Source organism: Salminus brasiliensis, chromosome 1 (genome assembly GCF_030463535.1).
Source record: "Salminus brasiliensis chromosome 1, fSalBra1.hap2, whole genome shotgun sequence".
In the NCBI taxonomy this organism is placed as follows: domain Eukaryota; kingdom Metazoa; phylum Chordata; class Actinopteri; order Characiformes; family Bryconidae; genus Salminus; species Salminus brasiliensis.
The window spans coordinates 71,246,210-71,266,384 of NC_132878.1; the positions used below are offsets into that span (position 1 = coordinate 71,246,210).

At 37.4% G+C, this 20,175-nt stretch overlaps 1 protein-coding gene across 1 annotated transcript in view; it reads right to left on the minus strand.

The window, feature by feature from the left end:
- Positions 1 to 18,670, minus strand: part of trpa1b (transient receptor potential cation channel, subfamily A, member 1b) — a 31,807-nt gene extending 13,137 nt beyond the window's left edge. The window contains exons 1-18 of the mRNA XM_072657201.1: positions 18,581 to 18,670; positions 17,949 to 18,111; positions 16,854 to 17,029; positions 14,924 to 15,031; positions 13,364 to 13,472; positions 12,837 to 12,982; positions 10,560 to 10,696; positions 8,327 to 8,375; positions 7,920 to 8,019; positions 7,693 to 7,793; positions 7,108 to 7,277; positions 6,772 to 6,936; positions 4,721 to 4,835; positions 4,068 to 4,234; positions 2,531 to 2,618; positions 1,969 to 2,028; positions 1,721 to 1,819; positions 34 to 104 (exon numbers count right to left, since the gene is read on the minus strand). Coding sequence (XP_072513302.1) covers positions 34 to 104; positions 1,721 to 1,819; positions 1,969 to 2,028; positions 2,531 to 2,618; positions 4,068 to 4,234; positions 4,721 to 4,835; positions 6,772 to 6,936; positions 7,108 to 7,277; positions 7,693 to 7,793; positions 7,920 to 8,019; positions 8,327 to 8,375; positions 10,560 to 10,696; positions 12,837 to 12,982; positions 13,364 to 13,472; positions 14,924 to 15,031; positions 16,854 to 17,029; positions 17,949 to 18,111; positions 18,581 to 18,655 — 2,099 coding nt within the window. The 5' untranslated portion in view covers positions 18,656 to 18,670. The remainder of the gene's footprint in view (positions 1 to 33; positions 105 to 1,720; positions 1,820 to 1,968; positions 2,029 to 2,530; positions 2,619 to 4,067; positions 4,235 to 4,720; positions 4,836 to 6,771; positions 6,937 to 7,107; positions 7,278 to 7,692; positions 7,794 to 7,919; positions 8,020 to 8,326; positions 8,376 to 10,559; positions 10,697 to 12,836; positions 12,983 to 13,363; positions 13,473 to 14,923; positions 15,032 to 16,853; positions 17,030 to 17,948; positions 18,112 to 18,580) is intronic.
- Between the last annotated feature and the right edge of the window lie 1,505 nt (positions 18,671 to 20,175).

Genomic DNA, 20,175 nt, shown 5'->3' on the forward strand with positions numbered 1-20,175 from the left:
TTAGAGAAAGTTGGTGGAGTGTTTTCAGCTTACCATTTCATCTCTAAGTATTTCTGACACACTGGATGGGTGAGGAGCTCGAGCCTGTTATACTGCACCATGGCCTGGAGACATGAGAGAATTCAGTCAATAGCACAGAAAATAAACAAGTCTTTGTGCAGACAGCTCCAGGGTGTATTTGACTTGCCATGATTAGGCTGCTTTACTCTTTAAGGACACAAAAAACCCTTCATGTGCTCAAGGCCTGAGTATTTCTTTTTTTCCTCCCGTTTACTGAATGATTTATGAGATTCACTTTTTTTCCAACTTTTTCCTTCAAAAATAAATAAAAACATGTGGAGTTGAGTGCTGAGATGTGTGTGTTATTTTGATGACTTGTTTGGAGACTGTTGGTGCCTACCATATGATTTTGGAAAGTCAAATCATCTAATTCCCCTCAAAAAACCTTATATTTCACATTATGAGATTGGTGTAATACCATTCAACTTAGTGAAACAATTTTTTTATTTAGGTTCATTTTAAAAGACAAGATCATCAAGAATATAAAATGACCAAAAAACTGTACATGTAGCTCAAAGTTAATCATTTTATAACACTCTTATAATAACCTAAAAAATGAGATATGTTATATGTGTATTGTAGGGTACTAGATACCATGGAGAAACAAACATATTTGGGTACATACCACAAAGCCGAAAATGTAACCAATTTTTCCACATATTTACTGATGAACAGAGTACAGATGCTGTGAAACAGTTCATTAGAGAAGTAGTAGTAGTAGTAGTAGCAGTAGAGAAACTATAGTGGTGGTAATAGGCCCCAGTGGTCACCATGGCAACAATGCAAATATAGCCCTTCTACTCAGAGTTTTATATGTAATGTTGATGATAGTAAAAATAGCGCAAAATGTGTTTTCTTTAGAGACTATTTTTTGGTGATTCATAACCATTTGGTGTAGCTACTTACTGTAATGTAGCTTTTAGAGGCATTAAACTCTTCAGACATTAAATTCAGACACTCTTCAGAACAATTGGTCACATTTTATTCTACAACATTTAGCTAAAATGGGTGGAATTCTATTTTAAGATATAAAATCCTAATGTGGTCATAGTCTGTTTATATGTTGCCTGTATGTATATATGTATATGTATACATATATGTATGTATATGTTTCCTTTTAATGAATAATTTATAGCATTCACTTGAACATTTCTATTTAAAGTATGATAAAAGGGGTTTTCCAGTGCCTTTTTTGACTAATAAGCAAAAGAAGCTTATTAGAGGCTTCACCTGTGCTGCTCTGAGGCTAATGAGGAGGAATGTAAGGGGTAGAGGGCTGGGCACATATACAGCCAGATTGAGTAAATGAACTTTACTGCCGTATGCTTTCCTGCCAGGGGGTAAAACACACAACCATCAATACTGCACTGTGCTTTAGTGTGGAGAACACCAGCTTTTTTCAACGTGATCTCTAGTTTTGATGCTTCTGCAGCATATGGACAGAGATCAACAATTCAGGTATGTTAAGAAACCAAGAGAAACCTCACTCTGAATCACTCTAAAACTCACTCTAATAAGAATGTGTTCTCAACGTTTATTTTCCCAGTTTCTTTATAAGTATCTCAATTTATAAACATATCTGGATCTGAAAATACTCATAATGTTGCCTTCGCATATTTAAGGAAATCTGTGCGTAAACAAAACTGCAGCTGTAACTCACGTTTAGTGCTGCCAGAGGCTGAAAATTCATTGTTTTGTCTGTCTTAGCAACCTTCTTTAGCAGAATCGGAGCTTGAAGCCACATAAAATTGTAAGTGATCTGTGAATAAAGATTGTAATATGAGAGCATGTGGTTATAAACAATGTCAGCAATAATAAGATCACTATGAGAGCGATGTTCAGAACTGCAGTTTTCTCTTTTTCTGTGTTGGATGTTGTGTTTTGTAAGGAGTTTTGCTCAGGGCTTACATGGTAGTTGATGTTGTTTGGGTCATGTTCTGACTCTATCATACACAAGTCCAGGAGGTGCTGTAAAGTGACAAATAGAGTTTCATCAGCTTCTTAATGTGGTGCTAGAGCAGGGCTATCCAAGCCTATCATCAAAGAGCGTATCTGCATAAAGTCACTGTGCTGGTGCTCAGCTTGGCACTGTCTTTTTAATGTTGGAGTCTTTTTTATATGTGACCTCAATAACAACCAATGAAAATCCTCAATTTTTCGGCCTATTAGGTGTCAAAATCGGCAAAATGTCTTACAAACCAAGTCTCAGATTTTAAAGAAGCCATAGTGCTCTTTGGAATAAAAATACAGCACCAAATAAACAATGAAAATACAAATCTTCAGTAAACAAACAGTATGAGCATGAAATTTGCCATTTATATTGGCAAAAATATATACCTTCACTGTATATGTAGTATTTCTTAGCGTATTTAAGCTTGCTCCTAAGAACGTGTTTCAATGGAACAATAAATTATATACAAATATATGCTGTGTATATATACACAAATATTCAGTGTATATAAATGCATACCTTAGTCGACTCTGGGAGGAACTCAATTAAGTCCAAAACAACACAGCGCCCTATGCCTTTTTTAAACAGACGTAAGGCCTCATTGGATCTGAAATGAATCAATAAGACAGCTGGGAGATACGTTTAGAGAAATATTAAAATTTTAAGGGCATAAAAGTTCTAATAATTAATTAGAGCATGGCATTTTACATTTCTATGTCAGGTATCCATTTTATATCTGGGTAGTAATTGTGTTTTACTGACTGTAATGATGATCCTTTTCTTAGTGGTCACACTTCTAAACTCTTCAAACCCTGAAGGCCTGAATCTGGGCCCATACTTTGATTCCTTACCTTAATTGATATGTTACATATTAGTTTGAAAACAATTACTGATTAATACATAGTACTTATTGAATAATAACTTAGTTGATTTACTAATATACTAATATAGATCAAAATCAAAATACTAGCAGGGTTCAAGGGGGTTCAACTCAGGTCAACCTGAAATGAAAGCTGACATTTCTAACCTTGGACGTTCACGTATCTGTCTATAATTATTATAATTGACAAGAATTGACAAATTTTAAAGAAAACATTTAGCCAGCTCAGAGAACGTCCTTGATAACAAGCTTACCATACTAAAGAAGGATTGCTTTATAATGTCTTATTCACATTTTTGGAATCACAGGTTTGAATTCCAATGATGGGCAACCTAAAAAGTTAATTGTCCATCACTTGCAATAACACAAAAGCATAATCATCAATATCAGCTCATATTAATGGCCAGGTATTGTTCATGCTCTACCGTAAGGACTTCAAGAAGGACTCTGCCACAATAAAAAAGTTTACTTTCACAAAATATTCATTAAATAAAGCAGTTATTTCAGACTACACTGTCTGGTTGGTTGGAAGGAGCTCTACTGCTGTATCTGGTAGACAAACATACATTAGATGAGATCAGAACCAGAAAAGCAACATTCACAATAAAAAACATTCACAGTCAATAAAAATGGGTTCTTCAAGGGTAGTACAGGTAATATTTCTATAGAATCATGTCAACTAAAAGGATCATTTGGATGCTCAAATGATTCTTTGACTTGTTAAAGGGTTTTTGCATTGACAGAGGGCTTTTAATAGAACTTTCCAAAAAAAAAATTCTATATATCACCAAAAAGGGGTTTCCATCATTGTCATGAGTACAAGAAGCAATTTTTGTCATGCTCAAATTAGTCAATGCATGAATTATTGATGCTGTGTGTTTGTTGTCAAGTCATTTTGGTGTTTTCCTGCATCTTGAGAGTTAGTGTAGATGTATGAGTGAGAAATCTGGGGAGTTTTAGATTGATATCATGATCAATGTTGTATATTGACCATTTCCCCAATTAAAAATAATAAGCAGTCCTGTGTGCAGCTGTTCTATATAAGAGCAGTGGAGTGTTTGAGTATATAATCGTGACTAAACGGTGAAGTTAGTCATTGCTACACAACCTCTATGGGTGTACCGCTTAATCTAATTAAAAAATATCTTCTGCATTTCATTTAGTATTAATCTTTACCTCTCATTCTCAATAGCAGCATTAGCTACGTCTTTCTTGCCATTGCGCACAGCCTCGTGCAGGAAGGAGGTGCCATTTTTATTGAGAAGGAACAGAGCGCCTTTATTCATTAGCAGCTTCACCGCCGCAACATGGCCTTCTTTCGCTGCTATGTGCAAAGCTGTGTTCTGTTATAGCACAAACAAACACACACACACACATACGGGACAATTAACACAGCAAACTGCAAAATTTTAGCATAGAACAATTTACTAAAGAATTTAGCTTGTTTTTAATTCCTTTGCTGACAGTGGCTAAAATGAGTAACAGCGTTGAGCTTTTTAGCATAGCATAGCAAGTACAAAAATTGTGATAAGTACTGTCCACTTAAAAAATGACACAAAAGAATTAAGGACTAATTATTTACTTTATTTACTTTTCTTTCAATCCATAATTTGGATGACAGGGTTGTACTTTCAAGTGATCTTGTCAGCTAACATCCCAATATAATTGAAAATAAGAGAAAAATGACATATACATATATAAAAAGACAAATAAAGATTGGCCTGAAGAGTTTTCACCACTGTATGATTGTTGCAAATGTAATGCAGTACATTGCTATGTATAATGTATGTCATCACTGCAGAGCGGTTATGAACTGTTTAATAACGCACCCCCTCCTCGTCTGTGTTATCCAGCAGTTTGACGTTAGCTGCCAGGAGGATTACCATCGTTTGAGTGTATCCTTCAACCGCAGCATGATGTAAACATGACCAGCCTTTATAATCACTGCAGATTACAGAAACAGACTTCAAAAACAATCATCCAACTTGATTCATACCACCGTCACCAACTGCTGCCCACCAGCTTGTCTTTTTCTAGTTTATCTCAGAATGCAGCTGTGCTGTCAGTGTGTGTAGGGCCGGGGTCACCTCTGACATAAAGCAAGCAATAAAACAACAAAGACTGAGGATTTCTTTAGCACTGTTACTCACTTGACTGTTACTCACTCATTTTTTAACCTCAACTGTGACAAAACCACTTGTGAAAACAAATAGTTGTTTTAACAATATTTAACTAATTTTAAATAGCCTAAAATATTGAGTGAACTTCCAATATTTAGAATATTGTAATAATACAAATTGTAAATATTCTGAAAATTCAAGTGTGACTAAACTAACCAGTCAAATTAGACTTCTATACAAAATAGAAGATAAATGTGTGCAATGAATACAGTATGATAGTCTGTACTTCTGATGGCTGTACTTCAGCCATAATAAATAAGAAATATTAAATATGTTGTACAATGAACAAAGCTGTAGATGATTCTAAAGGCAATATCCAGAATGAAGGTGTAATGAAAAGATGATATCCTAAATTAAGTTCTAATAAAATTCATATTAAGAATTTTTAAAAATATTTTAAAAGAGGTTATCAAATTTCAGATTAATTAACATAAAAAGTCTAGAATAAGTCAAAAGCTTATGCTATATTGATCTAAAAAATATCTTTTGGTGTCAAATTTATTTACATTTGTATATTATACATTATTGTTGTATTTTAAATCACAAATTGTAAATTTGTAAAAATATTTAAACTGTAGTGTAAAACATAATAAAAACAATAAAACAATATTTGTTGTTGTTTTAACTTGAAAAATAGGCTGAGACTTTTATTTTGGACTATATTTCACTCTATACTACAGATTATGATTAGGGTATAATGACTTAAAACATTTTAGAATCAGTGCAGCTACATCACTGCAGTCGACTGAATGCATTTAGACTCATCAATACATTTTTGCACTGTTATGGCAAACAGAAGCATGTTCGGTTCTGACCACACTGCTAGTCTAGTGCCTGCAGATGATATGACTCTCACAACTCTAATCACAGAGGGTAATGGAAAAGGGTAGACAGATGCCATGTTTGTTGTGGTAATATAATGTGAACTCACCACTCAAACTTTCAAAATGTCATTTGGTTTCAGAGAATACAGCACGAAATCTGAGGGACAGCTGCTGATTAGTCTGTCCTTCAGATTCCTGGAGCCTGTGTAATGCTCTAAGAGACAAAAACGTTTTCATAATAAAGCAAACCAAGGCTTTTTCTGTGGCATCTTTAAATGCCCCTGTCCATTACAGCTGCATTCTCCTCATCCTTCTTTTCAACCAGAAGTAATCCACTCAGCTCCCACCATCAGTACTGTGCCTTCTTTAGCCCCAGCTGCAGGTCAGCAGTGACGCAGGCCATAGTGTGCATGTTTATATAATATAATTACATACAGGCATCGCTTAGTATACTTTACAGTGCACCATCTATATACATTATATGGGCTAGAGGAGTATAAAAAAACCCGGCACTGGGCTCCACATGGCAGGGATGAAGGTATCACAACACAGCCAAAATATAGAAGCCAGGCCACAGTATACAAACCACTCTTTTATTATTATTATTATTATTATTATTATTATTATTATTATTATTATCTTTATTTGATGTGACTCATCAGCAGTAAGAATCGGAAGGCCAGATTGGAATTTGTAGGAATGGGCCACAAAGCATCTGCTCACAATCCGAAACCTACAAACTAACCAGTCAAGCATGGTGGAGGTAGTGTCATGACTTGGGCTTACATAGCTGCATATTAGAAGGGCTCACTAGTCTTCATGAATGTGACTCATGCAGAGAAAAGCATCCAATCTAATCTGGAGAAACGGTTTTACCTTTGAAACAGTGCCCCCTTCCTGAGCAGCAAGTCCACCACTTTAGTGTGTCCCCCCCTGGAGGCCAGATGGAGCGGGGTCAGTCCATTCTCATCTCCCTCGTTCAGCAGTCTGGAGTCGCTAATGGTCTCCAGCAGCCTGATGCAGGTGTTCAGACGCCCATACCTGTGAGAAAATCATACAGACTCATCGGTGCAGAATCAGGGGTCCTACTTAATAAAACAGTTGTGTGTGTGGGTTTAAAATGACTGTGAAAATTTACATTTAAGTAATGATTTATGTGTGTAGATCAATGTATATACTGATATATCTCATATATAATATAATACAACCTACTCTGCAGCAAAGTGAAGTCCAGATTTCTTTTCCTTTGACTTGCGACCCAGGCTGATTTTGAAGCCCAGCATGTTTTTGACAGAGTCATGGATGCCCAGCTTGCAGGCATAATGCAGTGGGGTGCAGCCATCAAAATCTTCATCACTCATCAGCTCCCTCACTGCTTTACTCTGGAGAGGAAAGTGACTCAGCCTTAGTAATAAGTACTATAACTGCCACATATGAGTAAATGGTTCATCAATAATCTATCCTGAATTAAAGCAACACTATACTCAATACAATGAAGGAAATTAGCCCTTTAAATCAACACTATTCTCAGTAAGGCTTTTAAAGCTACACTGTTTCTAACACTGTGTAGGAAAATGGGTCCTTTAAAATAACACCATCCTGAAAACAATGTCAGATATTGGTCCTTTAAAAAACACCTTTCTTAAACCAATATAGGAAATAGGCCCTTTAAAACAACACAATCCACAAAACAATGTCAGATATTGGCCCTTTTAAACAACACCATCCTACAATGTAGGATATGGGCACTTTAAACTGATGCTCTCCTGCATTTTCCTGCAGTGTACATTATCGTACCTGTAAGATGTGCTCAGGGAGATTTTTCAGTCCTTTTGGCTGGAAGATGACGAGGTGGAGGAAGTTGCGTCCCGCTTTGTCTTTGATTCTAAAATCTGTACCTGAAGCGACACAGCGGGAGCACGTTACGCTGCTTTCTTTTCACACTGATCATTAGTGAAAATGATAGGTAGCAAATCTGTACATCAATAAGAGTCTGATTTCATTCAGAAGAAATCCTAGTGTACCTTTCAACAGTAGAAATGAAACCGTTTTCCAGGCGCTGCATGTTGTCGCCAGCAGCAGTGGAGACAGACCCTTACAATCAATGCAATCGATATCTGCTCCCTTTCCAAAAACGCAGAATAAAACGAGAATGTATGAGATTTGATGGCATACAGTGTACAGAGTCTGAACAATTTAAAACTCAACTTAGTTTAAGGTTCTCCTACATCTTCTACATATTTAGTTGTCATTCAAAAACATCATTAGCCAACATGTCATTAGTAAATAATGAAAATATTATGTTTGAATATGTTTTACATGTTAAATGTTTTACAGTGTACAGTGCTATGAGAACAAACCACCCGGTGCGGTTAATATCCTTCCCTATCAAAACACTTGGTCATCATGGAAATTATTCTGTAGTGTTTACCTTTGAAACGAGATATTCAGCCAGCTCGACGTGATCAAATAATGTGGCCCTGTCATTTGAACAGAAATAAATGAGAAATAAAACCTGACTGTATAATTCCCTGATTGTTATATTATAAAAAATAAAGTACTATGCTGTATGTTACAGTGATTACTGAGACTACTACTACTGACAACAAAGTGCACTAAAACATAAAAACACCAATATTAAATTAGTGAATCATTTGATATGAATAAATAATTGGATCACAGTAAACTATTTTTGTGCAGTTTCACCACCTCAGGAGGTGTGTTATCTTACTATTGTGAGAATTCAATTGAGTAATTCTGTTTTTTAGATAATTCGCAGTTTGGTTCATTGGCTGCATTATTTCCACAGTTAAAGCAACACTATGTAGCGTTTTACCTTAAAATAACAGCTTCAAAGTCAAAATATCTTCTGTTTGGCTACCCAACTCTACAGCAACTACATTTATCAATTCTAAAACTCACTGTTTCAAGGTAGCATGTATTATTTCTATTACATAATTTTTTACATAAAACATTGTCCATGTTCAGACGTTTATTGCTAGTGGCGGTGGCTTAAAGCAGAAATGAGTATGAGGTGCTGAGAAAGAGGCGTGGTTTAAAGAAGAAAACAGACAGAACAATGATCCCAAGCTCACCAGCAAATCTACAACAGAATTTTTGAAAAAGAAAATAATCAAGGTGTTGCAATGGCCTAGTCAAGTCTAGACCTCAACCCAATTGAAATGCTGTGGCAGGGCCTAAGAGAGTTGTGGATAAATGAATCCCCCCAGCTATTGATTCGTAGGATGTACATAGTTTTTCACACATGGCTTTTTCAAATGTTTTTTTTTAGTGTTCTGATATGTAAAAACATAGAATTAGTAGAATTAGAACAGGGTGTACTTTGTTTTTAACATGACTGTATCTATATCCACTAACTTATTCACATGCTATTATTCAGTTACATCTGTCATATTGGCAAACTCATAAACATGCCATGGAACATCCATCTGTGCTATGTTTCCTCTTTGACTTCCTATAATATTATCGAATTTAGCCCCTTAAAATCTGTATCAGAATCAGTATTATAGCTTTAACATCAGCCTGGCCCTTAACGCTTACTCGTTCTGCACTCATGGCACCAAAAGCTTTTAACCTGCATATGGAAGCATCTAGAAGTTGCCTGAGTCAGAAAGTCTTGTTCGCGGACAGATTTAATAAACCATGTGAACTTCCTCAGACGTGGCATTCGCTTAGTGCTTTGAGAAAGAGTGTTAAAGTTATGAAGCCACTCACTCTGATCGGATTAATGAGCGCTGAAGTACTGACCCAGGTCAAATCTGCTGTAAAATGCACTGTCCATCAAAAGTTTGAGGACACAGAGCTTTCCACTGTGCGTTATTTGAATGACATTGATTTTGGGTTAATGCTTTATTTTAAGGAGCACTTATTGCTAAGTTTGACTTAGACTTACATAAAGACTTATTTATTATTACAAATATTTTGGGGGCATCTAATTATAGAATATTCCCAATTCTGAGATAATTCTAAAAGAGTATAGGATTAAAATTTTAATAATATATGATTTCTGGATATTATGATTTCTGGATCACTTATTTCTGGATATTGCTACTTATTTAAAGTCATTTTATCTACTAAAATGTTTATTGGCAGATTATTTTACTTTTAATATAAATGTTACATTCACCTTACAAAAGTCTTACAAGAATCTCAAAATGATAAAAAAATAGATATTTGGATTAGACTTTTTATGTGGTTTGGTTAGATATGTATGTTTTATGTCGCTGTCATAAACCCATGCTGCATTTCAGTTGACTGTGTACTCTTTATGTAGTGCAGATTTATAGATTAATAGTACAGTAATGTAGATTTCAAGACTCCCTAGTGCTTCACACAGAGAGCAGGAAGTCGTTTGAGATTCTAATTACGTGTGGGATGCATATTTTCATAAAATTATATTGAAAATCTTTTAAGTTGAGTGTTTGTTATCAACGTTAGCCTAGCATCTCATTGTCAGATGCCAAACATGTCTTGGCTGATCAACTGCATCCAGAGTCTGTGATCATTTATGATAATTTTGGATCTTTAAGATTTTTTTTATAATTTGTTAAGCATAGTGAATATATATATATATATATATATATATATATATATATATATATATATATATATATATATATATATATATATATATCCCAACTAACCTGTGCAGGGGCGTCTGATTGGCCCCATCTCTGATGTTGATTATTTCTTCCATTTGTACGTAGGGCAGGAGCATAATTTTGACTGCTTCGATAGCTCCCTGAGTGCAGGCGAAGTGCAGGGCCGTGGATTTGTCGCACTGTTAAATGACAGAGATGAAACGCAGACACACACAAACACACACACACACACACACACACACACACACACACACACATACACAGAGACATGGAGACTGCTATTAGCCGGAGATAAGTGAGAACAGAGGGTCATGTGGATGGGTCATCTCTCAGCTGCTCTTTCGAGCAGCACCGCAAACCATCTGACCACTAATGAGAAAACACTCTGGACAGCAGTGGAGGGAAAAGGAAAAGGCTGCGGTCAGTTCAATTGTAAGAGCTCACAATCCGTATCACTTTACCTCCTGCTTCTGAGCCTATTACTGCTACACTCACTGCACTGATGGGGGCTCTGAGAGTGCAGAAGACACAAGGGAGTGCCTCTATTCAGAAAGCCTGCTTGCTTTACATATGTGCTAACTCATTGGGTATGATGTAAAAGTGTATATTTCTGCTGTTATAATGACTGCTGTTGTAACACATGAACAGTAGTACACTTCATTAATGACGCTGTATCATTACTTTGATTCAAAAGAATAATAATAAGCTCTCACTGATCCAAACAGAATGTGACTATACACTCACACAGAATTCACACTCAGCTGTCTGTGTTATATAGTGCTGGAGAACAGTTTCCATACTCTGGAAAAGTGCTGTCACTATGGCAAACGCAGACGCATGTGACACTATAGCTTGGCTGAAAGCTGGAATGCTAGCTAGCTAGTTAATTAGTTTAGCATGTAAGTACTTAGAATTAGGCTAGCCATCGGCAGCCTTGATTTACAGGTAGGCTCAAGCTAGTTAGCCAGCTGGCTAAGCATCTCCCACCAGGCTTTGAACTAGAGGAAAGACTGGACCCGACCAATTCTCCTGCAAGTTTAAGACTTGACCCAAATGGTACTGGTCAGTTTGAAACCCGAGACTGATGCGGCATGTGCAAAATCATCCCAAACCCAAGCTGTCATTATGCTGTCATCAGGCATCAGATTTGATGTGTTTTGTGTTTTTTTGTCATTTCAGTTGATGATGTCAAATGTGCCATGCCTGCTGGAACCACAAGGAAGAAAAGCCATTTTTGTGGTGTTGACGCCCCATCACTTGTTCATGGATTATGTGACTATTATGTGGATTGTAGCCTGATAAGATTTTACCCGCATGCATTTACACACAATGGTCAAAAGCATTTAATTTAAATAAGCTTCTTGGTGTGGCACAACAGATAAAACCACTAGCTGCCAGTGAGCTATTACACCATGTGGGAGACTGAGGTTCGATTCCCAGTCTGGGTGACTGTATGCTGTGTCACACCAATAAGAGTCCCTGGGCAAGACTCCTAACACAACATTGGCCCTTCTCTGTAATACAAGTTACCTTAGTAAGTCGCTCTGGATAAGAGTATCAGCTAAATGCTGTAAATGTAAATGTCATCACTGTCCCACAAAAATGTATCGCAATTTTTACTAGTTTTTACATTTTGACATAATGTAAATCATTATGTGACTTTCATGCTCCAAAATGACTAATAAAGTCTTTTCACATTAAGAAGATTGTTTTTCGTCGTCTAGTTGGAGACAATACAAAAGCGAATCATCAGTGTTTCGCAATGACTAGTCATCAAAAACAACACGGCAGACCAACCATGTTGATGCTTTATGTAGGCGAACTAGCTTGACACAAAGTTCAGCAAAGTAGCTACCAAATTATCTTGTCATGTCAGGTGCTGAACTGAAGGATCAGCAATTCTCCTGTCAAGGAGCGGCGGTCCAGCAGGTGGAAGCACCATCACAGTACCGGACAGGAGGGATTTTGGTTGTGCTAGGAGGGGGTTGGTTGTAGAATCTAGCTTGGAGGAGCAGAAGCATTTACAATGGCATAAAATCTGGCATGGTCCGCTGACCTACAGACACTAACAGACACGAACAGACAGACAGTCAAACCCAGCAGGAGAACCAATTGAAGTCAAAGTTATTTCAGCTGGGGGGTGGGCCATTTCCTAAACAGAAACCTGCAGGATTGTCTGTCCGTGAGACAGCTCACTAATCCGCTAGTGGTTAAACATAAAATTTATAAACGTCCAGCCGCCAAATATGCCAAGATGCAGCAAAACTTTGTGCACCCCTTTATTGGCTGAACTATTACTTTAAAGAACCTATCAGTCACCTGTTGCTGGTCGACTTTCGCTCCTTTAGTGATGCAGAGCTTGATTACTTCAGTGTTTCCTCCTCGCACGGCCAGGTGAAGAGGTGAGCTTTTAGACTTATCTAGATAGTTTATATGTCCTGAGGTGGTGATACCCAACTCCTCACCTGAGAGAGAGAGAGAGAGAGAGAGAGAGAGAGAGAGAAAAGGTAGAAAAAAGAGAGTTGAATATGACAGGGGTTTAGTCAGCTCCAGAGTGTGCCGCCCTCATCCATCATTTGTTTAACTCCAAAACCACAGATTTGCAAATAAAAGCCGGACGGTGAAGGATGTAAACCACATTTTGACTGACTGAGTATTTGTTATTCTTATCCAGCTCCTTAAGCTGAGCTGACTCACCTGCATGTATAGACTGTAATCGCATTTGTAAATCAGGGGATTTTCCATTTACTCAGAAGAGGAGACTGTGTGTGTTTTTGGAGCTGCAGACATTGTGCAAACAGTACAGTAAACAAGCTGGAAATGCAGAAATAGTAGAGCTGGTTTACCTTTCTGCAGAATCACTTCCATGGCCTCTTTTGCACCAGCGAACGCCACTGTGTGGATGGCGAAGTGTCCCAGCTTGTTCTGATGGCACAGCTTTGCGCTGTATTTGAACTGGATGAGGTAGATAAAAGATGAGAGTTAGTGCTGAAAGTGAGTTTGGAAAATAAAAACATATACATCATACCCAGGGAGTTGATGATTGATTGTTTAAATATTAAAATTTACACATCATGCTTGAAGTATCTCAACAGTATTATATCTTGCCCTAAGTATTGTGATAATGTATCACGATTCAAGTATCTTAATAATATCGTGCCTGAAATATTGTGGTCTCATATGGTGCCTCAGGTATTGCAATAATGTCAAATCATGTCTCAGGTATTGTTAGAATGTAATTTAATGCTGCATGTCTCATATCATAACTGCATTCAAGTATTTCGATGATATCGTATTGTGCCTTAATTATTGCAGTAATATCATATTGTGCTTCTAGTATGGGGGTGTAACAGTACGTGTATTCGTACTGAACTGTTACAGTACATGGGTCATGGTTCAGTGTGCATGGTATTCTCTCACTGAGAATACACAATAGCTTCTGTGAATTTCCCCACTGCGGGACTAATAAAGGACTATCTTATCTTATCTTATCTTCTAGGTTTGTGAAAAGATGGGGAAACCAATACTGACATCAGATACAGAGAATCAGAGATTGCTCTACAGCTTCATAGCATTAAGATCATCTTAAATAGTAGAGAGTGTTTCATGTGATGCTCGCTTTACCATTTCACACTGAACTTTAATTCATGCTTAGTGGGAAATCCAATCCTGTAGCTGACACCACAGGTTTTAACTAGTTTAAAACAAAACACATCAGGCCTGGGTGGTCCAGAGAACTAACGCGCTGTCACTGTGATCAGAGGATTGCTGGTTTCTATCCCGATCATGCTGCTAGCCATTGGCAGCCAGGGCCTTGAGAAAGCGCAATTGGCTGAAAACGAAATGTAGCTGGCTGCACACGTGTTGGAGGGGGCGTGTGTTTGTCTCGCCCTCACTAGTGTCAGGAGTGTTGCGTGTGATGGGGGGAGGGAGAGAATACGTACAGGTTGGGTAATTGGCAATCTAAATTGGGGAGAAAACGGGTAAAAAACAATTCTGAAAAAAAATTCTAAAAAAAAAAACATATCTAAATATGACTGGCCTGTAAGAGGGTTCATACTGTAGATTAGAGGAGAAAACAGAATAAGTAAAACTCAATATTTAAGAGTCTAATGTTAATAAAAGAGCAGTATACTGAGTAAAAGTGGGTGCAGGTGGGTCTTGTCATGTAAAGGTTTGGAAACCCCTGCCATTAGCTGTAAGCTGTTAGCAACATGCAATAGCATAAGCTGTGTAAAGTGTCTAAAATGGAAAAAACTAACACAAAATAATATCAAATCATGCCTCAAATACAGGCTGCAGAGAAGTGGCGTTTGCAGCAACCGTCCAAACCCATAAGCCGAATGTTAACTAGTCTGTGTAAGGTCTGAGAGTAAATAGAAGATAGTTTGTGTGTTTGCACTCACCAGTGTGTGTAGAGCCTGACAGTTATTGTAGGAGCACGCCACCATCACTGGAGTGTTTCCCAAATCACCCTCCAAATTCACATCCGTTCTGCTGCATGACAGCAGCAGCTGGACAAGGACACACACATAAACACACCCACACCCACACAGCTAAACAGTGTGTTCACTATTTACTCTATGTTCTTGCTTTTTGTTTACAAAGACTGTCTAAAGTAGTGTTTCTCCACCCTGGTCCTGCACAGCTTAGAGGATTCCCTGCTTTAACACACCCCCTGCAACTCTAACAGAACCTCTTCATTAACTAATTAGTTAAATCAGGTGTGTTGGGGGAAGGGGAAGGAACCAATGTGCAGGGCAATGAGCCTCCAAGACCAGGGTTGAGTAAGTTTCTAGTAATGCATGAACACATATAGAGCACTAAACAGACGTTTCAGAGTCTTTCACTGCTGTAACACTCTTGTTCTATCTATCCTTTTACTAGGCCCAGAGCATGAAGGCTAAAGATTCACTGAAATAGGGTTGCTCCAGTTTTTAAGGCTAGAGGAGAGCATGAACTGTTTCCATCCAAGACCAAGACCCAGCATTTATACTTAGTGTGTACCTGATGTTACTTAGGTTCATGCTCTAAAATAGGGCACAGTGCTCTAGTCATTCGTAGTTTAATTCGACCCTAACTGGTTGTTTTGGCTTCTTGTTGTTTTTGGGCATTAGTGCTCCCCTAAAGCCATTTTCCTTCTTACTATAACTTAATCAGGAGATTGCATGCTTTTCTCTTTCCTGCTATGTCTTACTACATTGCATTTAAATGAATAGCAATTAAAGTTTGTTTAACAATCAAATAAATGACAACATTTTTCTATCTAGACAAAGAGCATAATGTCTTTGTCTGGCGGTTGTGTCTTGCTCTGGTGGTTGGGTTGGCAGTGGTCTTTTTTTAAACCACTAGACCTAATGAAGTTGTACTATTATTACAGAGACATGTCTTGGTATCCATGGAAATTTTTGAATTTATCTATTTAATGGTACATGACCACACTACAAGCAGAAAGTCTGGAGCTTTATAAAAACATACACTAAACTGACAGTTAGTGTCTGCAGTCCTGTTCAAATTAGAGTTCTGCCTCATTAAACACCTGATGCAATTCACCAGTTAATTAGCAAAGCCTTAGGGGGTGGATTTCAGAGTATTGAGGAAAAAAACAGAGTTTGGATATAACGAAATATTAAGATCCATGTTCAGAATACTTTTTTTTTTTTTACATTTTAGTAGACCTTTAATTTAAAATGAACACACTAAACAACCTCCACAGAGCTTTGCTCTGTTGGTAACATCCGGCTTTAAGGGGTCACAATACCTACATTTAGAGTGTTATTAATATTCAACCCTAATGAGAGACTGTAACTCACACCTCAGTTTATATCACAATACCTACATTTAGAGTGTTATTAATATTCAACCCTAATGAGAGACTGTAACTCACACCTCAGTTTATATCACAATACCTACATTTAGAGTGATATTATTATTCAATCCTAATGAGAGACTGTACCTCACACCTCAGTTTATATCTCAATACCTACATTTAGAGTGTTATTAATATTCAACCCTAATGAGAGACTGTAACTCACACCTCAGTTTATATCACAATACCTACATTTAGAGTGTTATTAATATTCAACCCTAATGAGAGACTGTAACACACACCTCAGTTTATATCACAATATCTACATTTAGAGTGTTATTAATATTCAAGCCTAATGAGAGACTGTAACTTTATTCATTAAAAGTATATTTTTAGGAAAACTGCATGTTGTGATGTTTCTTATTTTTAATAATTAGGAATCATTAAGGTGGCGTAACATCTGAACTAACAGCACTGTTCTGTCTGTGCAGAATTACCTTTTTATGTACCAGTAATGTGTGTCTCACCTGTACCATATTGTTGTGTTCAAGACTGATAGCTAGGTGCAGTGGGGCCATAAGGGCCATGCTAAGAATGTTAGGATCAGCCCCCAACTCCAGCAGCATTGAGCAGCTCTCCTCCTGATTCTTCTCCACAGCCCAGTGCAAAGGGGTTCGGCCATAGTCATCCTGAGCATTCAGCTCTGCAAAATATGTTACAGAATATGTTAACACCCAACTGACCATTCAACCCTTTGTCACCCTACTGATCAACTCTTCTAAAACTCCAAACTGATCATTCAACTCTACCCAAACACAAAACTGATCCCTCAACTCTATTCAAACATCAAACTGATCATTCAACTCTACTAAAACTCCAAACTGAACTCTAAATTCTCTACTGTCATTACACTGATACACAGTTGTATTAGTCTCTGGTGCAGAATAGGTATGACATGGTGCAATAGTGCAAGGACAACAGACAGAACACTGTCTAGACCCTTTTCACTTTCATAACTACCATACCCCATCATAATTAACACTAGTTTCATTGGCCCTACAATAAAACCCTGTGGGACTCCACAAGATATGCTAAACCAAACAGTTACCAAACAAATCAATACTTTCAACATTAGGATTAATTAATCTACAGTTAGGATAATAAACCTAGAGTTCAAGGGATTGTAGAACCAAAGGTGTTTCATTATGCGGGAGAACTAGACAAAGAATTATTAAAGCTTTCAATGGTTCTTTGCATTGTCAGCGTTCTGTATGGTACAATAGTTCTTCACAACACAACACAGACAAACTGTCCAGTAGCATAATGCTCCAGTTTGAAAAGTTCAAATCAACTAGCACATTTCTATAGGAAGCACATATCTGACACACTGTCTATATGACTTTATTAATATTTAGACTCTTTTTAACACTCAGCTTCTTCCTGTTTCTGCAGGGCTTTCCTGATTTGATCTGGAGAACTGTAATTATGATGGCTCTGAAACCATCTCACATTACCCTTTAATGACCTGGTGGAGTGCTGACAGACACTTGGCGAGTGCAGTGTGAAATGATGTTAGCATTAATGTGTTTTTACTGTAAAGCTGTCATTTCAGACCGCCTCACCCTCAGGACCCACAGTGGTCACTATGAGCTGGATGACCACTAGATTGGAACTGGCTGTGGCATGATGGATCGGGCCAGCGCCACACTCATCTCTAGACTTCAGCAGGTCTGGATTCTTCCGGCTCAGAAACTCCAGAGATGAAATGTTTCCTTTCATAGCCCACTAGATGGGATGGATGAAAAAACAATGTAAATAGCGTGAAAAAGTAGTCAGACACAGGTAACCTCTGCCTTTTCTGAGGTCACTGGGAACTGAGAAAAGCAGGCTTTCCTTGGCTGCGCAACACTACAAGTGGATTAGAGTATTTTAAATGCATATATACAGTATATCATCACTGTTAGACATTAACAGATTTTTACCTTTTGATATAATGTATAACTGGAAGTTTTTTACATTGTGTCAAAATTTCATGATTAATGGAACTATATATATATATATATATATATATATATATATATATATATATATACAGTATATATATACAGTATATTACTACAGAAAATGTACAAAAACAAACGTCACACCCACAGTCCATATTTGTATACAATGTGCCTCCCCCAGAATCCTCATTTCCTAAAACCACAAATTTAAACACACACACACACACAAACACATTGCTTCTTAAGCTCACCTCAAACACACTCATGGTGGCCAGCGCCAAGTCATCATCCTCTATCACACAACTGTATGAGCTGTTCTTCTTCATTAGTTTCTTGCTGAAGTGTATTCAGGAGGTCCAGCAAGAATAACCTGTTCAGTGGTCAACAGACAGCAGCTGAAACTACAGGGTTGTCATATCGAACATTGCGGTTAGATTTTAAAATCATCATCACAAAGGGTTTTAAAGTCATATCTAATCACAGGGTGTTACAGAGTGTTGTGATATTTGATTGGGACCTTTTCACTTACTTCAGTACTTCAGTGTTTGTTGAATATAATATCTTTCTGCTAGAGCTGTAGTTTACAGTCAGTGACCACTGATAATGCATTTCCCTGAACTACAAGAAGATCATTATAACAAGTCAATGGACAGATATTGAATTCTTGGTAATTTTCATAAAACATTTTCAATTGTACTTCATTCAGATTTTTAAAATGTATTCCTGTCTGTCTAATCCCAGCATCTGTACTATTGTAGTGCAAATTTAGATGAGATAATCACATATTTCAAATGTATGTATTGTATGTATTCATTATATTCATATAATTCAGCAACTGCCCCTTGATCTATAAGTGTGTTTTGAGTCATCATGTTTTCTGCTCTTTTCTAAGTGCAAGCAAATGTGTTGAAATTACTGTATATGGTAATTGATCGTATACTATAGATGCAGCAGATTCTGGAAAATTCTGGGGTGCTCCTTTAAATCGACTGCCATTTGACTTCTATTATACGTGACTTCTGAGTCTTTTGAGCACATGTTTTGTTCTTTTCCAAAATTATTTTGAAATAACAGTATGCTGTAATCGATCATATGCTACATATCGAGCAGACAGAAAATATGCAAAAATATGATTTTAAAGGATTGCTCTTGTAGAGAGAGCTGTTTGAGTCTTCGGGGAACTAAAGGACGTTGGGACACTGGTTATTTCATTACAAGGTGAAAAGGACAGCATGGATGTTGCAGCAGTTTGCACAGGGCTAAATCCCCCCCTTCAGTTCACAAAAAAGCAATTAAAGCAGCCCCAGCAGGGGGACCGCAGCACACGTCTAACGGGAATTCACCTTCACGGAAAGTCAGGGAAGGACTTACAAAGGGCGGCCACAGTCTAATCCAGAACTCAATGAGCAGAACATGCTGAATAACCAATGATACAGTACAAATTTAAGGATTAAATAAAACAGTTGCATCAGCATCTGCTGACTGCCTTCTATTGTATGTGTGCCTTAAGTTCATAGGTGTGTGGAATTTATTGTCTGCGGTAATTGAGGATATGCTACACAGGGAGCACACAATAATTAGCAAGGCTGATAGATAGCCATGCATAGAACAACTTTTCAGTTTTCTTCAGTTAAAAGCAGTCTGATTACTTTATTCCTTAACATAAATATTTCATATATTTTGCTTAGTCATAAATGAAGAAGTTCTATTAAACCCACCACCGAAATCTCTAAATATAATACATAGGCTCTGCTAAAAGCGATGGCTTATTAATACTGGCTTCTACACTGTGCAGGACCTGTTATTAAGCTCCACTGCTACTGTTATTTATAACTGCCCTCCTGTT